We start from the raw sequence: 12,969 nt of genomic DNA on the forward strand, positions 1-12,969 counted from the left end.
CCAGGTTTGGTGTTATCCTAATTTTATTTTTTTGTACTGTAAAAGCTGCACAAACTTATAGAGACCAGAGTTAAGAGCCATACAATTACTAGCAGTTAACTTTCATTTCTGATACTTCTGCTGCCCATCTGTTCCTAGGAAACAAACCCCTTCGTGTTGTCCCTGGTCAGCAGCTACGGACTGCAGCACAGTGACAACTGACACTCCTTCCTCGTTCTCCTCCTTCTGGGGTCCTTCTGTTGCTTCCTTCCAGCTGTCCCTGTCCCTGGTTGGACGGACAGCAGGGCCTCCCACGCGGTACTGCTGGGGTCCAGATGGGGTGATGCGGTAAACCTGTACCTTAGTGCCACGGGCAGGGTCCAACACATTCGGTTGCACAAAATACAGAGTCAAGTTATTACAGAGCTAGTGAAGTGACTGGGTGAGCCTGTTAGGGAGGGTGGGAGCGCCCCTGCCCTCCCGGCATGTTGTATCTGTGCCATCATGTGGATTCAACGTATTCAGCTACAAGCACATTCTCGGGTAAGGAATGGCAAAGAGCCGGTAGGAAGGATTACAGAGGACTTTTTGTTTCCCTTGAAGGATATGAAGTGTGAAGAAAAAGATGAACAGCGTGCCTTGGGCCAGCCTCTCTGGCTTGGGGAGAAGCAGACTGGACTGTGATCGTCCAGACATGGAAATGAAGCAGCTGCTGGGGTAGCAGGGGCTGGGCCTTCATTCCTGGAGCTAGGATCAGAATCCAGGTAGAAGACTGGGACTCCTCCCACGTCTCCCTCCTGAGTCTGCAGCCTGTTCTCATTCCGGCTTATAGAACACTTAGGTTTGCTCTACCACTTCGGGCAGAGCTAAGCAAAAAAAAAAAAAAAAAAATCCTGATCACAATGAGATGAAAATAAGCAGATTTGTAAAGAGAAATTTATTGCTAAAAATAAAGCAGCTGCAGTTTTTCCAAGGGAACACTGTCACCACAGGAACCTCTGTAACAAAATGTGTATCTCCTTCGTTCCTGAACTGCTGCCTTCTTCCATATTCTAAGTTTTACTTTAAGCTAAATGATGTGGCATCTGACCCCTTCCTGATCAATCTGAAGACTGAGTTGGGCTACACTGGGACAGAGACTTCAGGTGCTGTAGGTGAGTGTCTACCAGGGGTTCATGCGTCAGGAACATGGGTTGGTAAGAAGACACGAAGGCCGTGGGCTGAAGCTCTGGAAGGTCCAAGGATCCTGGAGAAGAAAATTCCTTCAGTTCCATTGCTGCCTGGGAGTCTCAGGGGACTGATCCCACGCGTGAATGTCCTTTCAGTACCTAACACTCTTGCCCCTGTCAGCCTAATTTTGCCCTTGCTTGGTAAGATAGGACAGAAATTGACTTTTACGACAAAGAAAACCGTGGCCAAAATAGATTAAGTGTTTTGTCTAGGGTTATATAGTATACAGACAAAAAGTGAGGATTTTAATTCTATGGTTTCTAGTCCAGAGCTGTGCCTATGTGACCCAACGCCAGATCCCCTGAGAGCTCCACCCATCTGTGGGAAGGGAACCCACCCAACACAGGCAGGACCAAGGCCATCATCTGCTCCCCTTCACTTCACATGAAATTCTTGTCCTGAGCAGTCAACTTTCCCCTGCAGTTCCGCTTGGGTCTGTTTTAGGTGGGAAAACGAGAAAGCCTGGTTTCTCTGTGGGCCCTGCCTCACTGTGACGACAGCCGCTCCCTGTCACCCCTGCAAGTGCTGCTGGAGAGCCCCGCAGGGCGGCCCATCCTCATACTTGGGAGTCTCCGTGGTCCCGGCAGCGTAAGTTTCTATCGCTTACTGCCCAGCTCTCTGGAGTACTCCGCTACCCATGAGGAGCAGACAGCAGTCTAAAAATAGTCAATTTTCAAACTGGGAAGGGAAAACTAAGCTACCTTGCAGAATGGGATCAGTACGATCTTCATCAAAGGCCTGTCTCTGAAAGGCTTCAAAGCTTATACTTGCATCATCCTCTGGCGGTCCCTGGGGCGGCTGCCCATCTCCAGGTTTCCATATATCAAACTTCACCCACTGGTAACTGCAGGATCAAAGGGCATCGTTATCAAGAGCTGTCTGTTAGCCACAATAACCCATTCTTACTTCCAAAGAGATCAGGTATGTTTTTTCTGTAGATCTTTCCCATATGTATCTAAGAATCACATTAACGAAAACACTAAGAGAAGATAGGCACATTCAGTGACACGTCATCCTGCAGGATTTCCCAACCCTTTTGCTGTCATGGTACACACAGAAAATGACAATTCTAGTACAGTGGGGTACTGCCTTCTGCCACTTGTCCAGAGGGCTAGGAGGACCAATACTGAGGCACAGGAAGGAGCAAGCCTGCTTTGAAGACAGAAGCAGAACACAGTGTAACAACGAGCAAAGCAGTAACTTACTTGATACATTTTCGAGCTCCTGGACAACTCTGGATCAGGTTGTGAATAGTTGGGTGAGAAAACCCAAAAAAGTCAGCTCCAGATGGAAGCAGGTTGGGCATTAGTTTCCCCCTAAATAGGAGAGGGAAGATGGTAGTTTCAAAGTTTAGAGGGAGATGAGAATGGCTTTAGGAATGGAATGTGGGTATGAATGCAGAGAACAAACTTTCTTGACTTGGATACTCTGGAGAAATCCATTGGATTTCTGGTAAAAAATCTAAAGGATGCAGGATAGCTTTCTATAAAATTAGGGATCTCCATACATTAAAAGCAAGGAAAGTCTCACTGTACCACAAGTGACCTATTTAGACAGTCTTCAAGCTTCAACTTACATAGTAATACTTATGGTCTTGAGCAGCTCTGCATGACAGGCATCTGCAGAAGAGGTGACAATGGCATTCTGGGGGTCATCTTCGGGAACAATTTCAAACTGAGAAAGATAAAGGAGCAATGAGATCAACTTTGAAAGAGGGAATAGTAGAGAGAAAGCCACACTACTTCTATAACTATTTCTTCACTCTAGCACTTGAAGCTGATGTATATATTAGAAGGTGGGTCCAATTTCCTAGAGTGCCGTTACAAATTCAAACAAATCGAAGAAAACACCGAAAGTCCTTTAACTGTTTCAGTTCTAAACACCTTGTGACTGCTCTCCACATGTCCACACTTAATTTGTTACACACCTTTCCTATCTACTTACTTACATCTATAAGTACAAATACAAATGGTACTTTAAAAATACATGAACAATAGGGGGCGCCTGGGTGGCTCAGTCAGTTAAGCGTCCAACTTTAGCTCAGGTTATGATCTCATGGTCTGTGGGTTTGAGCCCCGCATCAGGCCCTGTGCTGACAGCTCAGAACCTGGAGCCTGCTTAAGATTCTGTGTCTCCCTCTCTCTCTGCCCCTTCCCTGCTCATGCTTTCTCTCTCTCAAAAATGAATAAAAAATTTTTAGCAAAATTAAAAGAAAAAATAACATGAACAATATACAAATTATGGAAAGAGCTTAAACGTTCATCAACTGATGAATGGATAAAGATGCAGTTTATATATAAAATGGAATACTACTTGACCATGAGAAACAATGCAATCCTGCCATTTGCAGCAATGTGGATGGAACTGGAAAGTATTATGCTGAGTGAAATAAGCCAGTAGAGAAAGACAGATATCATGTTTTCACTCGTATGTAGATCTTGAGAAAATTAACAGAAGTCCAAAGAGGAAGGGAAGGGGGGAAAATAGTTACAAACAGAGAGGAGGGAGGCAAACCATAAGAGACTCTTAAATACAGAGAACGAACTGAGGGTTGATGTGGGGGGGGGGGGGGGAGAGGGGAAAATGGGTGATGGGCACTGAGGAGGGCACTTGTTGGGATGAGCACTGGGTGTTGTATATAAGCAATGAACCACGGGAATCTACCCCCAAAACCAAGAACACACTTTATACACTGTATGTTAGTCATTTTGATAGTAAATTATATTTAAAAAATAAATAAACAAAACTACATGAGATCAAATAATTTAATCTTATATTTACTTTGTAATATCTAGGAGGAATAAGGCCATTCTGACTCCAAGCCCCATTTTTTAAATTGCAAAATATCTTGACTATATACATAAAAAATAACCCTCAACTTGAAATTCTACTAATACTGAAGAATTTTTGCCAAGAAAGTATTTTTGTAATAAATACTATCTAGCCAACTTAATTCCTTGACCAGTTTTCTCTAAGTTCAATGAATTTTTGCATAGAAAATACTTAGCCAATTAAATTCCCTGACTAGTGTTCTTTTCATAAAGTTCAGTTAAACAGTATCCATTTTTCCAAAGAAGACCTAAGATGGCCAACAGACGCAAGAAAAGATGCTCAACATCACTCATCATCAGGGAAATACAAATCAAAACTACAGTGAGCTATCACCTCACATCTGTAAGAATGGCCAAATCTAACAACACAGGAAACAACAGGTGTTGGTGAGGATGTGGAGAAAGGGAAACCTTAACACTGCTGGTGGGAATGCAAACTGATGCAGCCACTCTGGAAAACGGTATGGAGGTTCCTCAAAAAATTAAAACTAGAACTACCCTACAACCCAGCAATTGCACTACTAGGTATTTATCCAAAGGATACAAAAATACTGATTTGAAGAGGCACATGCACCCCGATGCTTCTGGAAAGAGCCAAATGTCATCCATTGGCTGATGAATGGATAAAGAAGATGTGGTAGATACACACCGTGGAATACTACTCAGCCATCGAAAGAATGAAATCTTGCCATTTGCCAACACGGAGCTCCAGTGTATTTTGCTAAGCGAAGTAAGTCCATCAGAGAAAGACAAATACCATATGATTTCACTAATGTGTGGAATTTAAGAAACAAAACAGATGAACATAGGGGAAAGAAAAAGAGAAGCAAACCATAAAACAGACTCTTAATTCTAGAAAATGGAGGGTTGCTAGAGGGAACATGGGTGGGAGATGGGTTAAATGCAGGATGGGTATTTAGGAGGGCACTTGTGATGAGCACCGGGTGTTATATGCATGTGATGGAATCACTAAATTCTACTCCTGAAACCAATACTACACTGTGTGTTAGCTAACTAGAATTTAAATAAAAACTTAAAAACCAAAACAGTATCCCGTTTTTCAATGTTTACCTTAATAAAATTATCCCAAACAGGATTTACTTATTTTCTGTATACTTTCAAAGAATAATGTGATTAATCATTTTTTAGAATCCAAAATATACTTTACTGAGTATGGCTTCTCCTGCTGTTAGTTTTCTTCTGCAGTTATTACTTCAATTTTGCTGTATCAAATTTTAGAGCTCTTTTATTTTTGTCAATAATAATTATCTTGTAGTTTTAGTCAGTGGTTTTGTTTGTTCAACTAATGACATATGTTGCAAATTTAAGATACTGAGGGTTTATATTTATTTCTCAGCTAATTTATGGAAAAAGCTGTGAGCAATTATCTTCAAATATTCCAGGACTGCTCTCTTTTTGGTACTGGTCATGTCAATTCCAATCTTTTTTTTTTTAATTTAGTTTGAAAGAGAGATAGACAGTGAGTGGGGGAGGGGCAGACAGAGAGGGAGACAGAGAATCCCAAGCAGGCTCACTGTCAGCACAGAGCCTGATCTCACAAACCATGAGATCATGACTTGAGCTGAAATCAAGGGTCAGTCCCATGCTTAACTGAGTTCCCCAGGCACCCCAAATTCCAATCTTTTATACTGTGTGCACACTATTCTATTTTGCACAAAGAGCAATTAAAAGGCCAAAATCTTGTATTTTGGTCTCACAGAGCTTTCCCTGTTAGTATGTGTAACTGTACTTCATTCTTTTAACTGCTACATAATATGATGTAAGGTGGATAAATCTTAATTTTTAACCATTCTCCTCCTGATGGGCATTTCAGCGATTTCTAATTTCTTGCCATTACAAACAATACCATAATGTAGATTGTTACATGTAACTCTTTTGTTCACATTTGCACATCTCTCTAGGAAATACTTCAACACCTAGCAGTATCCTGGGTCAAAGGATACACATACCAAACTTGTTGATATTGCCAAGTTGCCTTCCAAAAGACTGCAAGTTTTCACTCAGGCTAATGCTTACTTGTTTTCCTACACTCTGGCCAACACTCAATATTATCAATCTCTCTGCTGTCTGCTGCCTATGAGCAAAATCGTTTTATCTCCATTTCTCTAATTGCTAATGAGGTCCGTTCTTACCAACCATCTGCACAGTTTCAACTGATACCTGTTGTATTTGATTGCTTTTTGTATTTGACCAGAGGAACACTTTATCTGGATATTAATCCACTGCTACATACTTTGTTCCTTTTTTTTGCTTGAGTTTTAACTTGGATTATGTATCTTTTGTTGTTCATTAAGTCTTTAACAGTCCAATCTATTCTCCTTCATAGTGTCCACATTTCATGCCTCACTCAAGAAAAGCTTTCACCTCACTCTAAGATTATAAAAATATTCTTCCATATTTTAAGATATAGTATGAAACATTCTATAAAGCTAAAGAAATTAAAGTTCATATTAGCATTTATAGACAAAGAGATGAAAAAGAACTGTCTACATACTTTTAGTATATACTAGAGATAACACTTGATGTTAGTTGGAAAAAAATTAAGGCTCACAATATACCTGAAAATAATGTCCAGAAGGATTAATCAGCTAAAAAACAAAGCAAAGCAAAACACCTAAAACCCACACAAACTCTTCTTTTCACAAATATTTTAGCAATTTGTCCTCAAGGAAATTAAGAACCAGTTTGTCAATATCCATGACAATTCTATTAGAATTTTTATTAGATTTGTACTGAATTTATAAATTTGTTATAAATAAATATGGTATACTACTACCATAGGAGTCTGTTACAGTACTTTATTTTTACTTTATTATTACTTTTTTAATTTTTTTTTTTGGGAGAGAGACAGAGCATGAGCAGAGGAGGGGCAGAGAGAGAGGGAAGCACAGAATCCGAAGCAGGCTCCAGGCTCTGAGCTGTCAGCACAGAGCCCGACATGGGGCTCGAACCCATGAACCCTCAGACTGTGATCTGAGCCAAAGTCAGATGCTGGACTGACTGAGCTGCTCAGGCGCCCCCTGTTACAGTACTTTGTAAACAGAACTCCTGCATGGCCAGGTCATCTGAACACTCAGATGCATCTAACAGCACTCTAACCAGGCGAGGAGCGATGCAATATTATCCACATGTGGCAGCAGGCTCTCAGCTTCTGCTTAGAGGTTCCCTTCCCTGTGTCTACTTCCTTCCACCCAACTTTCTAGTGATCTGTAACATAAGACAGAGAAGTCTGGAACTTTGAAACTGGTTTATTTTTTTCCCAATGACCAGAGGTGACGGGTGGGGAAAATGAACTCCCTTGCATCACAGCAGCGAGAAGGATGAACAAAAGTATTTGATAAGACTAAGGTTCAGGGCGCCTGGGTGGCTCAGTTGGTTGAGCGTCCAACTTCGGCTCAGGTCCTGATCTCATGGTTAATGAGTTCAAGGCCTGCGTTGGGCTCTGTGCTGACAACTCAGAGCCTGAAGCCTGTTTCGGATTCTGTGTCTCCCTCTTTCTCTGCCCCTCCCCGCTCACACTCTGTCTCTTTGCCTCAGAAATAAATAAACGTTAAAAAAAATGGTTTTAAAAAGACTAAGGTTCACATCTCCCAGGTCCTTAAGAGTGTATGCGACCAGAAACCAATATGCAGTTTCTTTGCTACCTTCATTTTTGTCCTACTTGAAATGGCAGAATATCAAATTAATCTTTCTTGTATATAGGCCTGCACTTCACAAATAAGCATGCTTGCTCAGCCTCCCACAGTCACCATAGCAACAGTACAAGTAGCAGGGTTCAAAGGGAAGGGCCTCAGTAAGAGAGTCGGACAGATATGGACTCAAATCCCAGCTCAAGCACTTATTAACAAAGGTTTGACTTGGGGCCAATCGCTTTTCTGCATCTTGGAATTACCCAAATGGTTATTATACAGCATGTACTGGGAGTGTCAAAACGGGTGATATCTAGTAAGTGGCTGTCACAGAGAAGGGTCTCAAAAAACCAAACCAAACCAAACCAAACCCAGTAGCTGTGAATCGAGTGGGTACCTGGGGTTGCGTGCCACCATCCTTGATCTGACAGGTATACAGACACTTCTGGTCTGGGCACTTCATGCTGGCATATATCCGAGTACTGCAGTAGCCAACAGGGTAGATGGCACTCTCATCATGGAAGCCAGGTCGGTCGGTGATGATCTATAAAAAAGATTCCCCCACTCTGCGACTGAGGTCACTGGAGAATTCAGAAGTCCAGTGTGCCGTGGTAGCCTTTAAAACCACTCTGGGGCCGCAAAGAGTGACTCGAATCACAGAGAGAAAGTGTGTCAGCTGCGCAGCAGACAAAACTGACCTGGTTTCCTAGGGACTGGAGATTTTCTGGGGTTGGTCTGGATCAGCAAGGGGCTGCTGCTGATGGGAACAGGGAGGGAAGGCTCAACCCCATTCCCATATTTCTGATTCTCCTCTCTATATATCGCTGGTCTCACTCACCTCCCCCAGGCTATATACTGTTAGACCCCCCAGTCCGATGGGGAACACAGGCCGTCCTGAGGGATCCAGGGCAATGGGCTGAACCAGCTTGCGAGCACCTCCCTCCATTTTCTTTTTCTTGGATGTTTTCTTCAGAACTGAAACGCAAATCTGGGGTCACCCACTTTTAGCCCCTCCCAATGCTGAGGGGAAGGGAAAAATTTACACGTGAATGCTAAGAACAATATGCCAATCCTGGTTCTGTACACTCGCTGAATGGGCACATGGGACTTTTTCCCCAAAGCCCGGAGTATCTTTTTAACCCACCCACCTGGCAATGGCTAATTTTAGTATCAATGGTGAGGACCTAAAAGCCTTGCAGTTTTTAAGGCCTCTTCATTTATCAGATCAGAAATTTCCCAAGCCATCCGTGTGCTCAAAAGGCCACCTAGCCCATTTCCCTGCCTCTAGGAACCACTGAACTGAAGGCAACCCAGAGAGTTGGGGGTGTGGGAGAAGGGGGAGGCCTTAGCCTGCTCCCTTCCATTTAACCAGGTCTGACTAGAATTCCTCCACCCAATGTGGCTCTAATACACTTTCTTTCCAAGGGCTATTAGGGCAGCTAAGGGACCAAATGAGGGTTTAAGTATATCTGTGGCCGTGTGTGTCTACCAGTTAGTACCAGGTCTTTGTCATTAGTCGTGGAGCCACCGGGACAACTATCATCTCCCCAAGGTACCTTCCAGTTTGTTGTTCTCTTTGCCTTTTTCTTTTTTCTCCTTCTTGGATTTCTTCCCAAACGGTTCCTCAGCCCCAGCGCTGGGCCCAGAGATGGGCCCAGCTCCCTGTATGGCTCCCACAGAGCCGGCCACGCCGTAAGTTAGGGGCACACTGGAGCTGTGGGAAGGTGCTGCGGCCTGTACCTCGCTTTCAGTTAGAGCCTGAAGCTGGAGGAGCTTCTTTAGCAAATACCTGAGGTTGGGAAGGAAAGGGAGCAGAGGTATGAACTTCTATTTTATCTCAATTCAGTATTTGACTTAAGTAGTGGAAAAGCCAGAATTATATAAAGATTATTACACTCATAAAAGTAAGGTTCTTCTTGGACCCAGGGAATAAGAGGCTCCAGAGGACACTTCCTCAAGAAGCCAAAGATAAGGACTGTGGTTTATCTCTCTGGCATCTGGAGGGTTCCTCTACCCTGATGTTGAAAGGTATTATGCTTCTGAAGGGAACGTAGGTATGAATTATATATACCCACTGTGCTTTGCATAGAATATAGTACATACTGAATAAATATCTGTGGAATGAGAGGTAGTTTCTTTTATCCCTTGTCTTTTGTAACTGGGCAGTTGTAAGAAGATAGCTTATGAGATGTGGCAAGAGGGCCGTGTCAGAAAGGTGAATAGAGGTGCTGTCTCGTCACCACGGTCCAACACGACTTGGGTAAATGGAACCAAAACTGGAGGTTGTGAGTTTCTCTGCATTGATCAGAGCCAGTGGGCTGTGTAATACATAAAAATTCCACTGGAGAAAAATCCCCAGAGCAGTAACACCGTATCAATCACTGAAAATGGGATTCTGAACACAACACGAAGGCAGCTCACCGTCTTTCTTCTTTTGCTTTAAGAAATTTTTCCTCAAGACGAGCAATTTCATCACAAATAGCAGCATTTTCCTTTAAGAAAAAATTTTTGGATATAATCACATATAGAGAATAAAAGATCAAAGTATTACGCTGGGAAGAGAAGCTATGTTTCAAACCAAGAAGTCTGTGTTGCTGGGTGAGAGGAACAAGTTAATCTACCCTGCAGACCAACTATTAAGAAAACCTATAGGTAAAGGTAGAGTCAAATTCCATTATGGGCAAGGTCATTACATAATTTATTGAAACTGGGGCACCTCAGAGTGAAAAAGGGGTGCTATTAATTATTATTCCAGAATAGTATGGTAGACTAGGACTGCCCTAGGCAAACCAAGATGTATGATCACCCTAGTTAGGGTAGACTTTGGCAGAGAAAAGGGCATCCTGCTGAAGTCCATATAGCCTTCAATTTAAACCTTACAAATATGAGAAATGTCCATTCCCAAGTGCCTTGACTCTCGGGGAGATAACAAAACCAAGCTTTGCTAACCCCAAAACACCCATGCAATATGAACCTTAAAAGGACAACTGGACAAAATAAAATCAACTCTGGTATGCAAAATTCTTAAAACTTCATAATCTACTTATGTGTATTCAAGTATCATCTGACTCTCTGACTCAAGCTATTTCCCAAGCATCAGTTGTAAAGGAAATATTCTCATCTGGACATTCCTCAAGTGAGAGCTCAAAATTTGAACGTTCAAAGCGATATCCCTTTTCTTCACAAAGCCTATTTCAAGTACTTGAATGGAATCAACATCCTAAGAACATAGACTTTAGGGACATCCGACATGTAGAGCATAAAAGAAAATGAGCGGTCAATTAAGTATCAAGTCCTCTTAATTCTACTTTTTTCATGTCTCTCCAGTGCACACAGCCAGTGCTAAATAAATGCTTTTGGAATGAATGTTCTAATTTCCAAACCTTTCCTTATGCTTCTAAAAAAGCGGAGATATGTGCAAACTTGTGGTAGAAAGAAGAGTTTAAGGTGGTGATTCAGACACGGAGGCACGTTTGAAAAGTGAGGACTCCATTCCCTATTTCCCAGCACTGAGGCAAGCTTGAGCAAGCCAGAATGCCAGAACACACAGTTGTGGCTGGCAGGTCAGTTCACTTATTCAATGAATTCAGTGCCTCTACAATAAAAGAACAGCAGAAATATTTGAGAGACTAGAGAGGTTAGAAGGGGGCGGTGGTGGGGGGAATTATTGAAAGTTTTGTGAGCCTGTTTAGGGCAGAGGTCTGTTATGCGGATTTGGGGTGCTTGGGAAATAAGGCTGTGTGGTCGAAGTACTGAAGACACTAGGACCAGGAATCAGGGCTGGGACACAGCGCCCTTGCACAAGTCATCTCTTGGGGTTTCGGTGATGCCATTTTTAAAAACAGTGCCTCACTCTAGGGTTCTCTTGAGAATCAAACGCCTTTCCAAGAGTTTCGTGGTAAGAACGATGACTGAAACCGACTGGCACATCTTCCAGATGTCAAGCACTTTACTTTCCTCAATTAAATCTTCACGACTCTGAAAGGCAGTTAGCTCTCTTCAGGAAACAGAAGAGTACAGAAATTAGCTAATGTGCCCAAGGACACAAGGCTAACGAGAAGTAACGTGTACTGCAAAAGCTAACACTACTGATTCGGCCACTCTGGGAGGGGAACGGTGTGGGGAAAGATTTCGCGAATTAGGAGTGTCGAGGCGGAGAAGGGCCGAGCGACACTCTGACTCACAAACACGGTGGCTTTGGCCGCTTTGCGCAGCCGCAGGTACTTGAGCCGGTACTTCTCGTTCTGGCTCTTCTTCGGGAGCTTTTTCATCCTGGCCTTGCTGGACTGCAGCGGGGCCCGCGGCGAGGAGGCCGGGCCGCCCAGCAGGCTCATCGTCCGGCCCCGCTACGGGGCCTCCAGGGCGCGGCCGGCATCGGCTCCCAGGCCGAGGGGCGCCGGCTTCGTCTCGTCTGGGTTGCCGGAAGCCGGCTTCTTAGGAATCTACCCCTCCAGAACTTTCCCAAGGCGAAAGGCCGGGCCAGAAGTCCGGCAACCGACCTCGGCCACCGGGCCTCCCAGCACTTCCGCGTCTGCCTCGGAAGTAAGCCCCGCCCGGAAGTTACGTAACGGCGCCGGCCGCGAGTAACTTCCGGGGCCGTGAGCCTGGGGTGGTCTGGGATGTGCGGATGTGCGGTCTGGAGCAGGGAGGGGCGGGTGCAGGCGACCGAAGAGCAGACTCGGTGTCTCGCTGCTGTGTCCTTAGCTGAGGAGTATTACTGTGGAGCTAACGGCTAAAAGCCCCGAAATCTTGCCGGAGCGAGTCTCCCACACGCTCCCCCAGCCCACCTCATTTCAGCTCGTTTTCCACACTCCCTAACGGGTCTTCCCGAAATGTGGGACGCACTTGAACGCCTGGGTTGGGACTGCGGCTTTCCAGTATACAGCTGGCATAAAGGTTTCCCGAAAGCCTATGAGGCCGAGATTTAACTAGGATCTGGGACCACACTGGCGACTAGAAAAAAGGCTTCTGCCCCTTCAAATTAGGCTCTAATAGGGAAGAGTTTTAATAACGAGCTAGCACTAAGTAGGCACTCAGTAAATGTTTCCCTGATGAAACCAAAAGTATGTTTCTGGACCTCTACCTATATTAACTTAGCGCTAACTTCGTAACCAAGGTCTATCTAAAATCCTCAAATAAGGAGGGTAGGCAATTTTTAGGAGACAGTGCTGGTAAATGCTCAGGTCTGGAAGACAAAACGCTTGTATATATATATATATTTTTTTTAAGTTTATTTTTGAGAGAGAGAGGCAGAGAGAAGGGAGAGAGAATCCCAAGCA

The 12,969-nt window shown here is 43.8% G+C and overlaps 1 protein-coding gene across 2 annotated transcripts; it reads right to left on the reverse strand.

The window, feature by feature from the left end:
- Window positions 1-897: 897 nt before the first annotated feature.
- On the reverse strand, window positions 898-12,240 carry TBRG1 (transforming growth factor beta regulator 1). Of its 2 annotated transcripts, none has more exons than XM_060605093.2 (9): window positions 11,875-12,240; window positions 10,112-10,182; window positions 9,247-9,479; window positions 8,529-8,665; window positions 8,088-8,234; window positions 2,786-2,883; window positions 2,415-2,525; window positions 1,981-2,053; window positions 898-1,225 (listed from the first exon to the last, which is right to left on the reverse strand). In XM_060605093.2, the coding sequence occupies exons 1-9, from the start codon at window positions 12,022-12,024 to the stop codon at window positions 1,160-1,162; spliced, it is 1,086 nt and encodes a 361-aa protein (XP_060461076.1). In that variant the 5' UTR covers window positions 12,025-12,240; the 3' UTR covers window positions 898-1,159. The 2 variants fall into 2 exon arrangements, with proteins under 2 accessions (XP_060461076.1, XP_060461075.1); XM_060605092.2 differs by having other exon boundaries at window positions 1,911-2,053.
- Window positions 12,241-12,969: the final 729 nt, after the last annotated feature.

This window comes from Panthera onca, chromosome D1 (genome assembly GCF_046562875.1).
Source record: "Panthera onca isolate mPanOnc1 chromosome D1, mPanOnc1 haplotype 2, whole genome shotgun sequence".
Lineage (NCBI taxonomy): Eukaryota > Metazoa > Chordata > Mammalia > Carnivora > Felidae > Panthera > Panthera onca.